Source organism: Eurosta solidaginis, chromosome 1 (genome assembly GCF_040869045.1).
Source record: "Eurosta solidaginis isolate ZX-2024a chromosome 1, ASM4086904v1, whole genome shotgun sequence".
NCBI lineage: Eukaryota > Metazoa > Arthropoda > Insecta > Diptera > Tephritidae > Eurosta > Eurosta solidaginis.
The window spans coordinates 282,267,661-282,289,251 of NC_090319.1; the positions used below are offsets into that span (position 1 = coordinate 282,267,661).

Consider the following 21,591-nt stretch of genomic DNA (forward strand, 5'->3'; position numbering starts at 1 on the left):
GGCCACAAAACTTCGGCCTGTACCGCAGCTCCAAAATGTTACCTGTGTAATACACACAAGCTCGATCATGTCCCTGGATCTGGAGCATGCAGCATTTTCAGAGCGGAACTCGCTGTTGCAAAGGCCAAAGTCTCAATTCAATAGTGATTAGTTTTATCCAAGGCAACCTAAACCGGAGCAGACTTGCTGATGAGGTACTACAACAGTTGGTCTTAGACCATAAAGCTAACTGCGTTATCATCAACGAACCCTATAGAGCCCGAAATGATTGTCATATAGACAACACCGGCACCGCCGCAATCTGGATGACAGATGCAAACGCCAATATTGTGAACCGTGTTGCCGGACAAGGCTACGTCCGCCTAACTACGAATAATACCACAATAGTAAGCTGCTACTTGTCCCCGAATGATCCCATTCAAACGTTCAGGGAAAAGCTTGAACTTATTGAAGACGACAGAGGGACTTAACTAGTAACCTGGTTGTGGCGGGAGACTTTAACGCAAGAGCCATCGAATGGGAAATGCCGCAGACTAACACTCGTGGAAGTTTAGTCCTTGGGATGGCAGACAGGCTCGGTTTGAACGTGCTTAACACTGGTACGACCCCTACATACCGACGTCCAGGCTTTGGATACTCGATCGCCGATGTAACACTAGTTTCAGAAAGCCTGCTGCTGACCGCTGCTGGATGGAGAGTCATAGAGGATCTGACTGGCAGCGATCACAACTACATAACTTTCCACCTAAACGATCCCGGTCAGAGGCAGATTCCGAACGGGCCACGTAGAACAAAAGCATGGGACGCATCCAAGGTCGACTCTGCCACATTCTCCGCATCAGTACTGGGGGATGCCCGACGGATAATCAACAACTCCAGTCCGACGGAAGAGACGGTTGAAAAGACAATGATCTGTCTTCGCCACGCTTGCAACCTCTCTATGCCACGGAGGGGAGTGTGGAGGGGTAAAAAGCAGGTATACTGGTGGAATAGCGAAATCGCGGAGCTGCGGAAAATATGCCACAGGATGCGAAGGCTAGCAACTCGCGCGCGCGGCAGGCCTGAGGCTCTAGAAAAGTCGGAAGCGTACAAAGGAGCGAAGAAAGCTCTTAGTGCTGCCATTAAGCAAAGCAAGCTTAAGTGCTGGAAAGCGCTTTGCGAGGAAGTGGATCGAGACCCCTGGGGGCAGGGATATAAGATAGTAATGAAGAAGTTCCGTCCGCCAAACCAGCTGATGGACGAGAACTAAATAAGGAACATTGTGGATGGCCTGTTTCCCACCCAACTGCCTAGGGAGGGCGGGTACGTTACCCATGAAGATCGCAACGTGGAACCATTCCAAGAAGAAGAGCTTAAAACTACCGTGCGAACTATGAAACCTAGGAAAGCATCTGGGCCCGACGGAATACCCCCGGAGGCAATTAGACTAGCTGCAAATAACTGCCCAGAACTTATGTTGCACATGTACAACAAATGTCTCGAAGAAAGAACTTTCCCACCCATATGGAAGACAGCACGACTGGTTCTCATTCCAAAAGGGAAAGGAGATCCCAACTCTCCATCATCCTACCGTCCCCTATTTATGTTGGACACAGCAGGGAAATTGATGGAGAGTCTCCTGAAGTAACGCCTCACCAGAGCGTTACAGGACGCCGGAGGACTGTCACCCAGACAGCATGGTTTTCGGAGGGGGCACTCCACAATCCATGCCATAGCAGAAGTTATAGACGCAGTCAAGAAAGCCGAGACAGCGTGCCACAGAGCAAGGCCTATAGTGTTGCTGGTCACGCTGGACGTCAAAAACGCTTTTAACTCAGCTAGGTGGGAGGACATGCTTGAGGCACTAGAAAGCACATTCAAAGTACCGCAATATTTGTTAGAAATTTTAAGGGACTACCTAAGAGAGAGGTATCTAATATATGAAAGTACTCACGGTCAAAAAAAGGTAAAAATAACAGGTGGGGCAGCCCAGGGTTCGGTACTAGGTCCCGATCTCTGGAATATAACTTACGACAGTCTTCTTCGATTAGACATGTCAGAAAGCACCTTCCTCGTTGCCTTTGCAGACGACGTGGCAGCTGTGATAACAGCACCAAGCTGCGAGCTGGCACAGCTAAAATTAAACCAGGTCATGCGTAATGTAAATAGGTGGATGGCTGAGCACGGCTCCAGTTAGCAACAGCCAAAACGGAGATCGTCATCCTCACAAAGAGACGTATTCCCACTACTAGGAACATGATGGTTGGGGACCAGCCAATAGAAACACTCGCTTCAACGAAATATCTGGGAGTGAGGTTAGACAGCAAACTCAACTTCTCGGATCACATACGAGGAGCCTGCGAAAGAGCTGCGCGCATAATAGCGCAGTTGAGTAGATTAATGGCAAACACAGGTGGCCCAAAGCCATGCACAAGGAAGTTGCTTGCATCAGGCTCGGATTCTATACTCTTATATGATGCAGAAATCTGGGCGAACGCAATGAAATACCGGAAGAACCGAGTCGCCCTCACCTTGGTCCAACGCAGAGGGGTGCTGCGAATATCTTCGGCTTACCGCACGGTATCAGCTAAAGCTGTCCTGGTCGTTGCGGGAACCATACCGATATATCTTCTCGTTGAGGAAAGAAAAACAATATATGACAACGGATCGCAAGCAAGTAGAGCTGCTGTTGCCATGCATGCGCGAGAAGAATCGATCCGACCCTGGCAAGATCAGTGAAGCAACAGCATCGTAGGAAAGTGGACTAGGGAACTAATCCCTGAACTGAATCCATGGTTGAAGCGACCGCACGGAGAGGTAGACTTTTACCTGACCCAGTTTCTAACGGGACATGGTTACTTCCGCAAATACCTATACAGAATGGGTAAGGTTGATAGTCCGAGCTGCCTGTACTGTGGGAAAATAAATGATGTACGCCACACTTTCTTCGAATGCAGGCACTTCTCCCATCAGCGAAGGAGGGTAGAAGAGGTACTTGGCGACCTATCCCCGGGCATTGTCATTAATAACATGACCTGTCGAAGAGATGGGATACGGTCAGCACATATGTGAGGCATATACTTACCAGTAAACGAGAAGACGGATGCCTAGCCCATTAGCGTGAGAGTAGCCATAGAGCTCACGTAGCGCGCACCCGTACCCGAAGTAATGCTAAACGCGGTCCCAGGTACGGGGATTTGCGCGGGCCGTGGGAGGTTAGGTTTTAGTGGGTAGGCCTTCATGGAAGAAGGGAGTCCTACACTCGGAGAGTCTCGCAGTGAGGATTAAATATCCCGGTCAGTGCATAAAGCATTTCCTCCTTCCACGAAACACAAAAAAAAAAAAAAAACGTTAACTTTAACTTTATTTTTAATTTTAACTTTAACTTTAACTTTAACTTCCACTTTAACTTTAACGTTAACTTTAACTTTAACTTTATTTTTAACTTTAACTTTAACTTCCACTTTAACTTTAACGTTAACTTTAACTTTATTTTTAACTTTAACTTTAACTTTAACTTCCACTTTAACTTTAACGTTAACTTTAACTTTAACCTTAACTCTAACTTTAACTTTAACTTTGACTTTAACTTCCACTTTAACTTTAACGTTAACTTTAACTTTAACTTTATTTTTAACTTTAACTTTAACTTCCACTTTAACTTTAACGTTAACTTTAACTTTATGATAGAGATCCAATTTTATGTATTTGGCCTGTTGCTAACACCGAACCTTTTTCGAACCTTTTCGAACCGATAAAATCTATGCAATAGCTTAAAATTTTTTTTAACGTCAAATTTTAACAAAAAATTTAATATCTATACAGTACATCAGTAAATTATGTCAACATTCGACTCCAGTAATGATATGGTGCAATAAAATACAAAAATAAGTTCCGGTGTAATTTCAAAATGGGGGTGGCTCCGCCCTTTTTCATTTAATTTGTCTAGGATACTTTTTATGCCATAAGTCGAACAAAAATTTACCAATCCTTGTGAAATTTGGTAGGGGCTTAGATTCTAGGACGATAACTGTTTTCTGTGAAAAAGGGTGAGATCGGTTGAAGACACGCCCAGTTTTTATACATAACTTGAGGAAAAATCGACATATCTTTACTAAACGCAGTTCACGTACTTATCAGAACTCACTTCGTATTGGTGTAAAAAATGGCTGAAATCCGACTCACCCGCCCACTTTTTCGATATCGAAAGTTACGAAAAATGAAAAAATGCCATAATTCTATACCAAATACGAAAAAAGGGATGAAATATGGTAATTGGATTGGTTTATTGACGCAAAATAAAACTTTAGAAAAAAACTTTGCAAAATGGGTGTGACACCTACCATATTAAGTAGAAGAAAATGAAAAAATTCTGCAGGGCTGGAATCAAAAGCCTTGATATATTTAGGCCTGTGGTCTAAACACCACCTTTATGGCGATATCTCGAAAAGGCGTCCACCTATAGAACTAAGGCCCACTCTCTTTTAAAATACTCATTAACACCTTTCGTTTGATACCCATATTGTACAAAAGCATTCTAGAGTCACCCCTGGTCCAACTTTATGGCGATATCTCGAAAAGGCATCCACCTATAGGACTAAGGCTCACTCCCTTTTAAAATACTCATTAAGACTTTTCATTTTAAACCCATATCGTACAAACAAATTCTAGAGTCACCCCTGGTCCACCTTTATGGCGATATCTCGAAAAGGCGTTCACCTATAGAACTAAGGCCTACGCCCTGGTAAAATACTCTTTAAAAACTTTCATTTGATACCCATATCGTACAAACAAATTCTAGAATCAGCCCTGGTCCACCTTTATGGCGATATCCCTAAATGGCGTCCACTCATTGAACTACGGCCCACTGCCTCTTAAAATACTCTTAAATACCTTCCATTTGATACACATGTCATACAAACACATTCCAGGGTTACCCTTTTTTCATTTTCCTACATGGTGATTTTCCCTTATTTTGTCTCCATAGCTCTCAGCTGAGTATGTAATGTTCGGTTACACCCGAACTTAGCCTTCCTTACTTGTTTTTATTCACATTGCTCAATTAGGTATAAATAGCAGCCACAAAATTGATCTCGGTGTATTTTATACTTAAAAAGTGGTGTATAAGTTCTTAAATTAAAATGAATTCGCGCATTTATTTGGCGATTGTGTTTGTCGTTCTAAGCTGCCGTTTATCATGTACGAATGCGCAATTTCGCATTGTAAATGGAAAAAATATAAAAATAGACAAGAGCCCATTTTCGGTATCAATATTTATATCATTGCGTTGGTACCTTAGTCACTTTAAAATCGGTTGTTACACTGCGAATTGCGTATTCAGTGTCAAGAGGCGACCGTCCCAGCTCGACGTTCTAGCTGGTATGGTCGATATGCGTAAATCATACAAAGGAACAGGGCAACAACGCAAAGCGGAGAGTATAATTCCACATCCTTCTTATCCTCAAATATCGAAACGAGATGTGGACATAGCTGTGGTTATAGTGGTTGGAGATTTTAATTGCAATTTCGCAGTAAGCCCAATAGTTCCGCCCTCTTTAAATACCTTCTATCTAGCGTGCAAGTAGGGAGGTGGTGGTGTCCAGTGGTGAAGCCAGCACTAACCAGTCTCTCGTAGGTCACCAATCCGTCCGATACCGCCGACGACTACCCCTACCGGAACAACCAGCCGCTGTACAGGTAAAACACGTTACCAGTATACCACCTTCCCGCCTTCGCCATGGTGAACGCTCCGTACCGCTGCTGCTGTCGCATCGTCGCCCATCTGGTGCCGCTGCTGCTACGACGACCGTTTGGCGTCCGCTATCCTACCGCCGTTCAGCCGCCGTGCTGATCCCACCACTGCTACGATGACCGTCGGCCAAAACTTGATTTGAAACTCCATCAGAGCCACAAGATCTGGAGTTGTCCAAAGATTTAACTACTTTCAGTATTTCAGTGCCAGTAAAAGGTTCAAAGAAAAAACGACTACCTAAATTTGAGATCACTGAGTTATTCATTGGTAGTTCGCATGTATAAGCAGTAGTGTGAGTTTTCCCGATTGTTGAAAAGTGACTATTAAAAAGATTTGCTACAGTTGTGGGATCGATTTCAAAAGGATCACAACATCACAGCACATCTGGTCCTCAGCTGATAGGTAGAGACGGAAATACTTTTAATTAGGGGATCAGCTCACTATTTTCGGTCTTTTATGGCCTAGTATACGCTCTGAAGCCAATAAACATAAGTTTGGTAAAGTGGTAATGTCAGAAGGCGGCAACCTTTAAAGTATTTTTTTTAATTAAGCGCTAGTTGGGGGATTACATCGGCAGTGTCTGACCGTTATAAGGTACAGCTGGAAGCAAGTGTATGTCTTTGATAAAGAGGCTCATTATACAATCATGTAGCGTAAACCCTTCATCCCCGCTGAGCGGATTTTGGGCTAAGTTTGAGATGCACCACGTAAAACCACTCTCCAATGATGAAAACATCAAAAAAAAAGCATTCTATTATGAGACAACCTTTTTTGACGAATACCCTAGAAAACGTGTAAGGGCCTATGATTTGAGGGATTGCACCTGGATTGTACGTTCCTTTAATGGGATTGGTGCTTATGCCCGGTGGGTTTCTTTAAGGCAAAAGCTCACATCAACACCATCCAAGAGATGCGATGGACGAACCATGGAAAGATTATAAAAAAAATGTGATGTAGCCATGCAAAGAAGCTCATTTTCGGTGTCGGGTTTGTGGTGCAAGAGAGACTGCGACGCCATGAGGCGATGAAGTGGAACGCACATACGATCGCTGCCTCCGCCATGATATGAAATTCGTGCTTAGCGACTTGAACGCCAAGACTAGCAAAGTAGGTATTTTTGGCCTCATAGTCAGAAAGTTCAGCCTCCACGACTTCTGTTTTGTGTTGTGGCTGATCGACTTTGCGGTTGTATGGCTGTCTCCCGATAGAAACTAATTCAATCATATTGGCTCTTTTTCGATATCCTAACGTTCACTAAGATCAAACACGTGGCATCCGAAATCCGAGGCACACCCTTCCCAGCTAAAAGCGTGCAACCAAACACACAAGGGAAGCTAGACGTCGAAGGACCGGGAAAGGACGGTTTCAAGCACAGGAAGAGTTGCTGTCGTAGAGGAAGAGATGTTCACTTTGACGCCGACAGTTTATAGAACGCTTTATACATATGTAATACCTTCCAAATAAATAAAAAAATTTTGAGAAAAATTTGGTGTTTTTTTTTTGTCGTCTGATTACTTTCTGAATTTTGACTTTGGAATTCTACCTTCTGAAATTTGACTCCTGAAATAAGACTTCTGAGATTTGACTTCTGAGTTTTGATCTCTGAATTTTTTTTCTGGAAAAAGGGTTCTGACCAATGTTTTCTGAAAAAATGTGTTTATGAATTATTGTTTTCTGAATTTATGTGGCGCACCATATACTTTAAATGCTTCTTATAATAACTCAAAGCATTACCTAATTTTTTCTATCACTTATTCTTTTAGTATTTAGCTCTGCGCTGATATCTAAACGAATTATAACCAAGTACTCTGACCAAGTTTTCGATAAGAGATGCACTAATGAACAATATTAGAGTTCTAATATAAAATCACAATATTTCTCTAACGTTAGATAATGTGTTCGCTGGGATGGTGGAGCGTGCTCCGCCAAACACACTGAAGGTCTTGCGTTAAAGTGCCACACAGTGCAACAGCAACGACTAAGAAAAGCGTGGTTTCAATAATAAAACAAGTTTTTCTAAGCGGGGTCGCCCTTGGCAATAGTTTTGCCAACACTCCTTTTGCCAAAGCAAAATCATATTTTGGTAAAATATCAGCTCTTTAAACCCTGGAAAACTTTCCATATTCATAACGCCCAATTCGGAAACATAATTCCACTTAACTATAAATGTATACTGCCATCGGTTATTGGTAAAATATGTGATAAATTCATGAAATAGGAAATGTAAAGAATTTCGAAACGAAAAATATAATATCCAACATGTAAATATATTGGCCAGCACAAAAATGTATATATGTATTATGGGTATGGAGGAAAACCAAAACCTAATCGGTTGGCTATGGTATCGTTATGAGTAAGGCGTTATTATATGATTTCAATAACCGATTACGTTGACTTCCATAGAGTTGGTTCGATCAGCTGTTTTACACGAAGTTTGCCAGGGTCTCAAAGTAGTTATTCCACAATTTTCTTTTTATCTCATGATCTATTCATACACGAGGAAACTTTACAGTCGTGATAAAACTTTGGTCTCACAATTTAAGGCATTTACATACTTTCCACTTTCAATGCATACAATCAAAAATATTTATTTACTGATATTTTTTATTTATTATTTATTTTACATGATATATAAAAAAATATCGCCAGTTCGACTGCTGAGTGGAATGTCATCATAGCTCAACAGCTGTTTCGAAAACGACTTATCTCAAAATGTTTCGAAATTCGGTGCTCTGTCGAGTAAGGGTGACATTCCACTCAACAGTGAATTTATAACAACTTATTCTATTTTGGATCTTAAAAAATTTAAAACTCTTTCATTTGTTACATTTGTAAATAAACTCATAACATTGTATGCACCATCATAACCACTGCGTGCCACCGCACAAAGTTTGTTATCCACAATTGCCCCTGCTCCAGAATCTCCAAAACCAATATGACTATGACGACCTACAGCGCAAATGATTGTCTCTGGTAGAATTTTCGGTTCCCGAAAAACGTAATTATTAAAATAAATCTGGCAGGCATCCTTTTTTACAATGAACATTTTAGTAGTTTTGAGAATAGAACAAGGATCCTTTCCATCTAAAGTGTCCGCACCCCATCCACTAACTTTCATAACCATGTCCAGTTCTAATGCGGACTCGCAAAGGCATACTGAATCTAGAAGTAGAGTCCTTACAAAATTTGCAACCACTTTAACTACAGACACATCCATCAGTAGTGGATTTTCCTCATAATCAGGATCAATAAATATACTCTGCACTTCGCGTTGTTGCCCGTAAACTGTGTTTATTGCACGTATATCGGGCGTACCAGCCAGAACGTTGAGATCGCTCGGTTGTAACCCAAATACGCAACTCGCAGCTGTAACCACCGATTTCATAGAGACTAGGCTACCAACGCAAAGATAATTGGACCAAAAAAATATTGATACGATAAACGGGCTGTTCTTAATTTGTATATCTTCGCCATTTACAATGCGAAATCGCGCATTCGTACAGGATATACGGCAGCTTAAAACGACATACAGGATCGCAACATAAATTCTCGATTTCATATCTATTTAAGAACTTTCACACCACTTTTTAAGAATAAAGTACACCGCGATCAATTTTGTGGGCGCAATTTATACCTAATTTAGTCAAGTGAATAAATAATAAACAAAAACTTTTCAGTCAAAATTTCAGGAATTTTAAATAACAACAATACATCTTAATTAAAGTCAAGGCTCTACAATAAAAAATCTTGTTTGTTTTCACTCGGTTCATTATAAATAAAATAAATAAATAAATACACGGCGCGATTGCCTCCGAAGTTATTTTAGGCCGAGCTTATCTTCAAATATGCGTCGTGCTTCTTTTAGTTTTTCCTTCAAATTTGTGGGACGACACCTACATGTTTTTACGCCGACTCCAAACGGAACCTGCAAGGTAGATGAGTTTTCCGAGAAGCGACGGCGATTAGAAAAATTTGTTCTGATTAAAAAAACTGCTTTGAGTTGTTTGTTTATATATGTGTATGTATGTATGTTTGCACAGTTGAAACGTGCTATCAAATTAATATCTGTACAATGGCTGTATTTTTAGTGAATAAATACAGACTAGTACAAAGGGTTTAAATAATGAGTTTTATCTGTTTCCAAACTGCTAATAGTTTTTATTGTATAATGCCACAAAGCAACAACACTGCTCGAACTTAAGGGCTCACATAATAAATTTTTTTCTTTAAGTGTTAATAAGGCACGTTCATATGTTTTGGATTTAAACGTCTGTTCATATTTCACATATTCGTAATACCAGCCAAAACCGCGTCCCAGTCCGCACGATATGCCAAGATATCATCATCTTGAAAATAGTACTGACACCAGAAAATAATCTTTAAATACTCCCGACATATCGCGAAATACTTGCAGTCGCGGAGATAAACACAAGGTGATAAACAGAAGGAAGCATATAGTGGAATTCTTAAAAAATGAGGACCAATAATCCCCTGAAAAACATTTTTTTTTATGATCTTGAAGTAGTTCCTAAAATAATAAAATAACGAACAGATCTGGGGATAGTTAAAAAGTATTCGGTGGAGGTCCATTCGATATGATTCCCTAAACAATCGTGAAAAGATCTCGAAAACAATCTTGAAACTATATGGAGTTAGTCCACAAAAATTCTCGACTATATTATTACGAAAAAAATCAACAAACGGATGCGAAGCAGCCCCAAGTAGATCTCGAACACATTCTCTAAACAGTTCCGAAACAGTCCTATAAAAATTTGAAATAGTCCCGAAAATGTTCCTCAAATAATCCCGAAATGGTCATTTAATAGTCTCAAAGTATCTAATCTATAAGCAGTTGTGAAAAGATTCCGAGCACAATTCCGAAATAATCCTGAGATATTCTGGAAGTACTCCGGAAAAGACTCCGTACACGCTTTCGAACTGGCCCAAATAGTCCCACTCTTGATGTAATTTCGGAAGTACGGAAATGGTCCCGGAATGATGCCGAAATTGTCCCGTTAGTAACAAGAAGATACAATCTTTTAGACTAACATCTATATAAACCATGAACCATGCATACATATAATATAAATGTGAAAGTTGGGATGTTCGATGTCTGGATGAACCAAAGTAATGACGACTTAGGAAAACGGTTTTAGGGGTAGAGGGGATGCAACTGTTCACTGCACCATAATTTCTAGACCTTGACCTATGTGGCTGTATACTGATATAATGGCCAGCAGTCTTAGTCAAATTAAATTGGTTTTAACATGCTTCTAAATTTTGCATCATTTTAAGTCTGTTATAGTGAACTTAAACGTTATTGTATCTCAGGGTTGCGTGATTTTTATTTGAATTAAAAATAAAATGTATTTTTTATTTGAAAATGTTTTCAAATCAAAGATATCTTTTATCTTTTATTTGATTCGGCATCCATATAAAAATTAAATTTTATTTGTTATTTGATTCTTCAGCCGAATCAAATATACTTTTTATTTGATTCGCCATCCAAATCAAAGATACATCTTATTATTTTGGGTGTGTTTGGTTGAGATGTCTAGCCTTACACGTCGGCTTTACCCAAAACGTCGATTGGTGTTGTTGTAGGTGCTTGCACCCCACCTGCATGCTCGGTAACACCTGTTGACGTTTCTAATGCGATTTCGAGCTGTGACCTTTTCTTCCCTCCTGTAACCTGATCTTACTTCCATCGGTATCCCTTTTCTCTTTCATTCAGGGTCAAATCTCACAAGGAGCAGGTGCTATTTTGAAGGCCAAGAACTAAAATACGTGACTCATGCTTTATTTTATCAAATTTGTGAGATGTAGAAATAGCCTTTCGTTGTATAAACTTTCTTTTGCAAATATCAATTTTAGTACTATACGAATCTTAATTAAGCTATACTTCTTGAATCTATTTCATTTATTTATTGACAAGATATTAGTACAATAAGATCTAAGATCTTTTATAGTACAACCAAGATGAATAACTCTTATAATAATATAAATAATAAATTGTATATATAAATAAATAAATTATTACACATTGACAATAACACAGTGGGAAAGCTCGTTTACATTGACTAGTAATTGTAGATAGCGAAAACTCAGATATACATACATATATACGTTAACTGAAAAAAGTATAAATAATAATTTGCTTTTATTAGACTACTTCGAATAGGTGCTGGAATAGAGTTCCATGTACGAACAGCATTGACAAAGGATAGCCGGGCTGAAGTTAAATAGTTATAAGTTGGCACTATTAAATCGGTGATTCGGGCAGATCTGGGGAAAACTAACTTATCATATAAGTAGCTTGGCTCTTTATAACTAATAACTCGATAGAGAAAAATGCAATTTCTGGCTTTCAGGTAATTAGACATTTCACAGCCCAACAAACGCGATCTCCAACCAGATATGTGGTCAAACTTACTTAATCCCAACACATAACGGGTGACATGGTTGAATGCTACATCAATTTTGTGTGCAGACTGGGAACTCAACTTGCTGTACTCTAGCTCAGAGTAGCAAGTTATCGGCATAATAAATTGTATGGCAAGCTTTCTCCTAACGTTAGCGGGAGTAAAGGTTGCAGACATTCTCAGGTTCCTCAGAACATTATAGACCTTACTAACAACAGAGTTCACATGGTCGTTGCTAGTCAAACTTGTATTGATAATGAAACCAAGATTGGTTACTTTGGGTACTAGTTTTAGGCTTTTTTTATCACTATTTAGGCATAATTCATTTTTCATCGCCCATTCAGAAATTGATGTTAGCTCCCTATTCAACTTCGAGCATATATCACCTGTGTCCTCATGATTCCCGGATAGACGTAGTCGGAAATCGTCAGCATAAGCCTGAATGTGTACATGCTGCCATACATAGAAAAGTAGCGGCCCAAAATAGATCCTTGCGGTACCCCAGTTAGTAACGGTTTTAGACTAGAAGCTTCGGAGCCCATTTTGACACGCTGTGATCTACCCGTCAGATAGCTCTGCATGAGACACGTTGCGGAATCCTTAAAACCAGTAGTAGTTTAGCTTCACACAAAGCAAGTCATAATTCACAGAGTCAATCGCTTTTGAAAAGTCAAGTAAGCACAGTAAAGTCAGTTGATTTTTGTCGAAGGGTCCCCTAATGTCATCTAAAATTTTTAGAATAGCCGTGGAACAACTGTGCCTAGCTCTGAAGCCCGACTGATATGGGGACAAGAGGGCAAACTTTTTGATATGGTCAAGCATTTGTTCGGACAGCAATATCTCGAAGACCTTTGAGAGAGCAGGCAAGATGCTTATTGGCCGAAAATCACTGGGGATAAAATGCAGACTTAGTTTTGGCGATTGGTCGAACAGTGGCAATTCTCCACCCCTCAGGGAAGCATGAAGTTTTGAAACTGTGATTCAGGATATAGGTGAGGGTTGGCAAAATATATGGTGCAATCAATTTCACAAACTTAATTGGTATGTTGTCCTCACCAATTACATTCGATTTTATATAGTGTAAATGCATCTAGCCACATCACATTCCGACACAGTTTTAAACTCAAAGATTGGACGCACAGGGCGACAGAGGAAGTACAGGTGAGGGTACTAGTACTAACACAAGACGGGGAAACGCGGCAAACAAATGTATTATTTAGGAAGTCGGGGCAGAGGGAACAATCAGAACTGTCACTTACATGTACACGAAGATTTTTTAAATTACGCCACAAAACATGATTCGGATATGATGTGTCCAACATTTTACTAAAATATTTACACTTCTTTCGCTTTATAATAGCAGTCGTCTCGTTCCGGACAAGCTTGCATTCACGCCAATTGGTTTCATTGCGGTTCCTTTTCCAAAAGAAGTATCTTTTATTACGCTTGATGATCATTGCTCGAATTGATCTGTTGAAGCAAGGGCAAGATGGTTTACCCTGATAGGCACGTACCGGAACATGAGCCGTATAAAGATATCCCAGGATACCATTCAAAACTCTTAATTTTTCATGGACCGAGCTCAGACCCCAACAAACCGACCAGTTAATTTGAGCAATGTCATTTAATAGACTATTTACGTTCAGCTTTCGGTAATCTGGAAAAAGGACGGACTAGAAACTATATCGTTGACGTTAAACTTAATGTCAAACGAACAGAAAATTTGGTCATGATCCAAGACAAACGACATTTGATCAAACTTTAAAACAATTGACACATCAGACACAATGAAATAATCGAGAACACTAGGACAGCAATTTTGTCCGAAACTTGTGGGAACAGACACGTTAACTACACCAAGACCAATACCGGAAACATCGTTTAACAGGCGGCTGCTATATACATCACTACATAAAAGGTTTACATTAAATATATGCACGAATATCTCCTATGATATATGTCTGATTGAAAAACATTAAAAGGCGGGGTATTAGGGCGACAAAAGATATTTAATGGTTGAAACCCGTTTTCGCAGCTACATATAAAAACAGGAGATTTTTTTCGTGGTACGAAAATGGTGTGTTCTTGTTTTTTGAAAGTCTATAACTTCGCAAAATCTCGGGCCAAATAGAACTTTTCTTACTTTTACCTAGACCTGGGCCCGTATTACTTGTTACGATCAGTGACTGAAATCCATTTTCAATCAAGCGATAACTATGCAACTGTCAAACTATTTATAAAAATTATAATAATAAATAGATCTACTTTTTGTCGCTAGTTCGCATATGCCAATAATCTGATCCACCATTTCAGAGCTATTGTGATTTAAAAAATTAGTTTCGATCACGGATCGTAACACGTAATACGGGCCCTGATCGGCCTAGCCAAGCTGTCTAGCATAATCGGCTCGTGAACGCTTAAATCTATTTAGTTATAGCTAGGCGGATCAGCTATGACGAGGCCAGAGAGCTCGCCAAGAAACATATGCTATAGTGGTCCTATCCGTACATTCTAATTTGAAACCAGTACATACACATATACCTTTCACCGAATTTCATCATGACATCTAAAAATTGAGAGACTAGTTTGCGTTCGAAGAGCATACGAACATGGCCAATTCAATTCAGATCATCATCCTGATCATATCCGTATTTTTTATCGGTGGGTCTATCTGTTCTCCTTTAAGGACTTACAATTTCAAGACTCGGACCAAACTTAATGTATCACTCCATTTGCATGAAAGGTGTAAAAAGTATCTTTGCTCTGGCTCAAAACCCAAATAAAAAATAAAAATTATCTTTGATTCGCTTGAAGAATCAAAAAACAAATAAAAAACATTATTTATTTGAATCCCGAATCAAATATCAAATAAAAAGTATCTTTGATTTGAAGTTGGATTTTAAGTCAAAAAGGATTTAGAATCATGCAACCCTGTTGTATCTTTAAAAAAGTATTTTAAATTTAAGATGTCGTGAGCACGATTTAAGCCCTTTAAAAGAGGTTTTTGGTTGGCGGCCTGCCATCAAAAGCCTCACAAAATTTAACGATTTGCTATTTAATTGCGTAAAACTTAAATGAAAGGGAAAAAAGCTTCTCCGACAAGCTAATATACCGTTGCTTGGCGCTCAATACCGCCTATTTGCAAAAAGCAATACCGCGTATTTGATAGAAGCCAAATTGAGTAGGAGGAAGAAAAAACTGATTTTTAGCCAAACCGTTGCTCCAATCTTGAATTGATCTAACATTTTATTTGATTTCGGGTTACCTCACGATGTACATATAATAATTTACCAAGAAAAAGCACGCAAACTGCAAAAAAATAACTTTTTGAAAAATACGCGGTATTGCATTACTTTATTTCAAAGAAAATAGGTTCCATAAAAGTTATTTTATTTATTATTAGCAAAGTAAATATACATCATATTTTTAAACAAAGTTATTTTAATGTTAAAATGACTAAACAACTAAGCGATTATTGCTTATTTATCGTCAAAAGATAAGTTATCGTAGAAGTTGTGGCAATTAGGTGGTATGACTTTCTTAAGTTATTGTAAATGTTCAAATTTAGTTTTGGTTATTTTCAAACGTGAGTTGTAGGGTGCAGAGGGTATATATTTTCCTAAATTCTTTTTAGATCGTCTGGGTAGTATCTTGTAATCATCGTTAAAATTTAGTTTGAATTGGATTGTTCCGTTAGGCAAGTATTTTAATATACGCAAATTATTAACGACATGGTCTCCTGTTCCTATACCAGGTCGTATAGAGCTGTATGTATAGAATTGTTTGTTGCTATCATCTTTAAAACAGGGATGGTCTACCAATCTTGCTTCATATGGGAATGGGTTTACTCGCGATTCCTCTGCTGCAAGAGCATATTGACTTGGAAGGTATACTTGCTTATTTTTCAAAAAACTCGAAATCAATTGAATGAGAGCCATTTTTGTATCTATTACAAGAAGGAACAATTACATTTTAGAAAGGTATAATTTGCATTATATGCATTTACCTACCTGAACTTGAGTTGACTATCAAACTCTTGGTTTAGTAAATTTGTATACCTTTCATGAACATGAAATGGTATATTAACTTTGGTCCGACGTTTGTAATGTTGAGAAATATAGAAAATAGACTCACCACTAAGTATACCGAATTAATCGGGGTGACGAACTGAGTTGACATAGCCATGTCCGTATGTCCGTCCGTCCGTCTGCCCGTCTGTCTGTTTGAACGCAAACTAGTCCCTCAAATTTTGAGATATCTCAATTAAATTTGGCACAAGGATGTATTTTTGTATTATATTAGACATTTGTCGGATCCGGTGGGATCGGACCATTATAACATATATCTCCCATACAACCGATCGTTCAGATAAGACGATTTTGGTCCTTCCCGCCGCAATTTAAAAAGTATAAACTTGAAACTCGGTGATATATATTCTAATATATCATAGAAGATATCTTGAAAAAATCACTTTGATCGGAGCTATATATAGTATATATCCCATACAACCGATCGTTCAGATAGAAAGATTTTTAGCCATTTCTCCCTTAGTTTCCAATATAAAAACGTGAAACTTGGTGATATATATTCTAATATATCGTAGAAGAATTCCTGTAAAAATCATTTTGATCGGAGCTATATATAATATATATCCCATACAACCGATCGTTCAGATAAGGGGTTTTTTGCCATCTTTTTTTTATATTTATCTTAAAAATCGTTTAGGTATGTACATCTATATATTTCTTATCATTTTTTGAGATTACGAACGGGATAAGATTATTGTTCAGCCCCATTCATGAAAGGCATGAAGTCTTCGGCACAGCCGAAGACAGTCCCGTCTTATTTTTTTTTTTTTCAATTATTGTTCAAGAAGAAAATGTTTAATATTTTCCTAAAAACCGCGGAATTTTAACGTAAATACATTAAGGGCGATAAGTCCTAGTCGGGGTAACGAAATCTCGATTTTGGAAATTTTGGTATATACGCGGTATTGCGTTTTGCGAATACGCGGTATTGTGCGCCAAGCGACGATACGTCAGTAACTAATGTTTTATCCTTATAGTGCATATATACATATATATTTGTGACGAAAATTAAGTAATTTTTAAATGTGCGATGGTTACTTGGATCCATATATGCAAAAATAAGATTAATTAAATAAGATTATTCCGCATTGATGGACTCTTGTGTGTGTTTTAATATTTTAGTAGTAGTAATATCATCCTATTCATATTCATTTAAGTATTAAATATAGAAATAAGCATTCAATTGAAGTAATAATCTACCGGGGGTCGATTGCTAATACATCTCCCAAAATGTCGGGAGAGGTGTCAAAAGACGCGGTTTTACCTTGGAAGCAGGTGCGCACCCAGAAAAAAATGTTGGGGGGTTTAGACTAAATATTTTTTTTATTTATTTAGTTACAGAATAGTGTCCAATCTTCTTTTATTATTTGCCTCCATATTTTGAACTCAGCAACAAAATCTTCAACGGAAGCTGCAATATCATTAGGCCATTGTGATTCTAAAACTCGAACTGTCTCCTGTATTTGTTTGTCATTTATATTTATGCATTTATTTGGCAAAATATTTCAAATTTTTGAGAGCAAAGTTGTTCCAGAAAATGATCCAAAAACGGTATATGAACCGACCGTCTTCGGGTTCGCCTTCGTAGATATCTCGATGATTGTCGCTTATTTCTAAACAATTTCTAAACAAAAAATCAAGGCTTTGTAAGCTCAATGTTTTTTTGTTTTTTTTTTTTTTTTTGTTGAGAAAACTTATTAAAAACTTACATTACGTACGCATGCATTCCCGACCTTTGCAATCTTAGCGTTATTTTCCTGATGCACAAGAAAGCCATACACAGCCTTCTAAGTATCACAAGCCGCTAAAAAGAGATAACTGACATGACTTGCTACGCAGTGGCAAACATCGTTTAGGGTGCTCCGCGATTGTGATGATCCGGTTCATCAAAACTTATTGAACTTTTTCTAAGATAATTACGCCGAACTAATTATACTCCTCCGATGATAATTAGGCCGATCTTCTCTTCCAATTTGCATCGCTCTCTTTTTAATTTTTCCTACAAATTGGTGGAATAGGACCGGGAAGCTGATGAATTTTTGCTGAAAAGCTTTTTATGGAAAAAATACACTCGGAGTACCTATTTGCGCAATCACTGCCGAGGAGCGACATAGCTTAGAATAATTGTTTTCTATAATAGAAGCCTTTTTCTTAAGATTTTGCTGTTTCTGCCACCTGATCACGGTGGCCGCGTATTTAATAGCATTAATTATATTATACCTACATACATACTTCGCTTGAGTCACAGCTCTATGCTGATAATGCAGCTACCATATGAAAGCACCCTAAGAGGCGTCCAGTAAGTAGTGTCACTGGCTTTGAAGAGTTCGTTCCGTGCGAGACTCAATCACAAATTTTAGACGCCTTTGAGTAAAGAACTTTAGTACTAACTTTATCGCTCTTCTACGAAAAACCTTCCACATTGAAATCATCTTTTTTATTCCTTTCAAACAGAACTTCATGCTCACCTTTCTCAAACGCCTCCGTTCCCGCAATGTGGCTGCTTTCCTACGATCCACCGAAACATTTTTCTTCTTACACGCCTTACAGGCCCACGCCAAACAAGGACGTGATGTCTGCGCTGACGAGCAAACCAAAGGCGCCAAAACATGCTCCTCCGAACTCAAGCTGTTATCATCGTAGTCCGTAAAACTGGGTGAGGGCGTTAAATTAAGTTTATCGCTATCTCTGTGTGTATTTGAGTAACTGTAACCGTTAGCATTGTCCGACGAAACATATTCATTTGTTGCAGTGATTCGATCCACGGCGTCATTACCAAAGCTGAGACCAACACCAATGCCGACGGCAGCACCATAACGACTAAAAAGTGTATGGAAATGTTGGTGATGCGAATGTTGTTGTTGTTGTTGCTGCTGCTGCTTTTGATGTTGCTGCTGATAATGCTGGTGGGTTTGTTGCTGTTGATGATGCAGGAATTGTGCGGGCGTACGTTGTTGATGTGAACGGGTTAAAAGAGGATGGTGGTCACGGTGCAAGGATGCATGAGGAAATGTTGTTGATGAGTGTGGTGAAAAACTGGAAAATTCCTGTTTGATACTGATGCGTTCCATGATAATTGAAGTGGATAAATTGTCACTTCGTTTTATGTTTGAGTTGCGACTTAAAAATGCACTTGTGGGATATTTCGTCATGAGAGTAAAAACTCAAAAGATCACTTTTTTAAATTTATTTTTAATTTTATTTATAACTTCACATGCTCAATTAAAATAGTTTTTTTTTCACTTGTATTAGATTATATATTTTTTCTTCTTTGTTGAATTTTTCTTTTAATACCTTTCACAATTCTTCACACCAAAATCAGTATCTTTCTATTTTCCACTTTTGCTGCGCGCCAATATACAAATAAATTCTTCCGAAACTCACTGATCTACCGACATCGGCGACATCCACGACACTTTTAGTTGACAAAATTCAAAAAATTTTAATTTCTCATTTTCTTGGCGTTTAAGTATTTAGTTTGGGGTGCGAGATCGCGTTCAATGTTGTTTGTGGATTTTCATGTTTTTATGTTTTAAAACACATTTATATTGCAAGTGTATATATTTGTGTGTGGCTGTGTCTGGTTTTGTGTTCTGAGTATCACACTCAAGTTGTTTAAGAACTAATGAGTTTTCGAGTGCAATCTATTTTTAAATCGTTTTGCCATTAGACGTGCTCAACTGGGACATAGGGAAGCTCTCGAGCCAATGCAGCTAAGCCACGCCTTCACATTTTAAAATACATAATATACATATGTACATATATATAGACAATCTTACAGACGTATGTACGTACATGTAATTACATATGCTATAAAGTAATTTTTTGCATTAGTTTTATGTTTTGAGTGGAATTTCTACACGAACTCCATGGATTTTAATGAATGAAATTTTCTAAAATGGTGGTAAGCTTTGAAGAAGGTCGCCGAGATTGCATTCCAAACTGAACATACCGTTATGTATGCAGTTTATTACAGCATGAAAAATCTAATTTTTTCTGCCGGGCATAAAAATGGGCTTTTTGTTAAGAGTGAATAAAAGCGAAATATTGATACAAAAATACGGGTATTGTCAGTTTTTTCCCTACAAACAATAACACATCGAAATAGTCTAAAAATGCTTAAGAAGCTGTCTCGAAATGATATCTAAAATAATTTCGAAGTGCTCCTGAAATTGCTCGAAATTGGTCCCGAAACAGTTTCATAGTGACCGTAAACCGATTTCAAATCGGTCCTGAAATAGTCTCGAAACGAGACCAAAAATATTCCCGAAGTTATCATGAAAGTGTTCTAAATTGGCCCCGAAAATTATCCAGAAGTGATCCTAAAATTATCCAGTAACTATCCCGAAACGGTTTCGAAAGGATCCTGGTATTATGGTACCTGAAATATTGTTCTAAATTAGTCTTGAAATAATCTGAAAATGATACCGAAAATAATCCAAAAGTGATCCTGAAACATCCTGAGATGATTCCAGAAATAATCCCGAAGTGATGCTGTAACAGTCCTATAGTTGTTTCGAAATAGTTTCGATATGATGCAGAAGTGGTCCCCAAAGGATATTTAAAATAATACCGAAATGATCATGAAAGTGTTACGAATTGATCCCGAAATAGTCCCAATCCTGACAATGATAGTATGATATAGTATGAAAATAGTATGAAAATGATTCTGAACTGCTCCAGAAGTGATCCTTAAACTGACCCAAAGTTCCACCGAAATTGTTCCTGAAGTAAGTAATCACGAAACTGTCACAAATCAGTTCCGAAATATACCCAAAGCTGTGCAATAAGCTTATAATAAGCCGCTCATTTTCTGCTAGAATGCCAAGAATACAGCGATAAAAGCTTTTCTGGGCAGAACCGCTTCATAGATGCAGACGAACGCTTAACAAACTGGCCTATCGATGCATCACAGCTACGATATTAGTCCCAGGTCACAGTGGTGTACATGGGGATTGAGCTGCTATCAAAAGCCACATACCGAAATTAAAAAAAAATAGTGGCATTGCAACTTCCCCTAGTTGTGTGCAAATGTTGGATCTAGTCATGCGAACGCATGGGAAACCCAACGAATTTCAATCGCAGCTATAAGAGTGAAGAAGAGATAGAAACTGTTCAGCACTTTCTTTACAGATGCCCTGCTGTGGCCAGGTCAAGAATAGAATGTCTGAACAGGCAATTCACTCAAAGTGGATACTCTTCTTACTTACTTACTTAATTGGCGCTTAACCGTCTAAACGGTTATGGTCGTCCTCTTCTACTTGCTGCTTTTATACTAGAATACTATAATCTTGCATAGTACAACATCTGAAAGTGTGTTAGAGTGTATTAGGTAGATTTGGAATAGGAG

At 38.5% G+C, this 21,591-nt stretch overlaps 1 protein-coding gene across 1 annotated transcript in view; it reads right to left on the bottom strand.

Moving 5' to 3' along the window:
* The window catches only part of nau (nautilus), a 148,805-nt gene extending 129,156 nt beyond the window's left edge, over positions 1 to 19,649 (bottom strand). Inside the window, exon 1 of the mRNA XM_067770902.1 lies at positions 18,710 to 19,649. Within this exon, the coding sequence (XP_067627003.1) occupies positions 18,710 to 19,393 (684 nt within the window). The 5' untranslated portion in view covers positions 19,394 to 19,649. The remainder of the gene's footprint in view (positions 1 to 18,709) is intronic.
* Between the last annotated feature and the right edge of the window lie 1,942 nt (positions 19,650 to 21,591).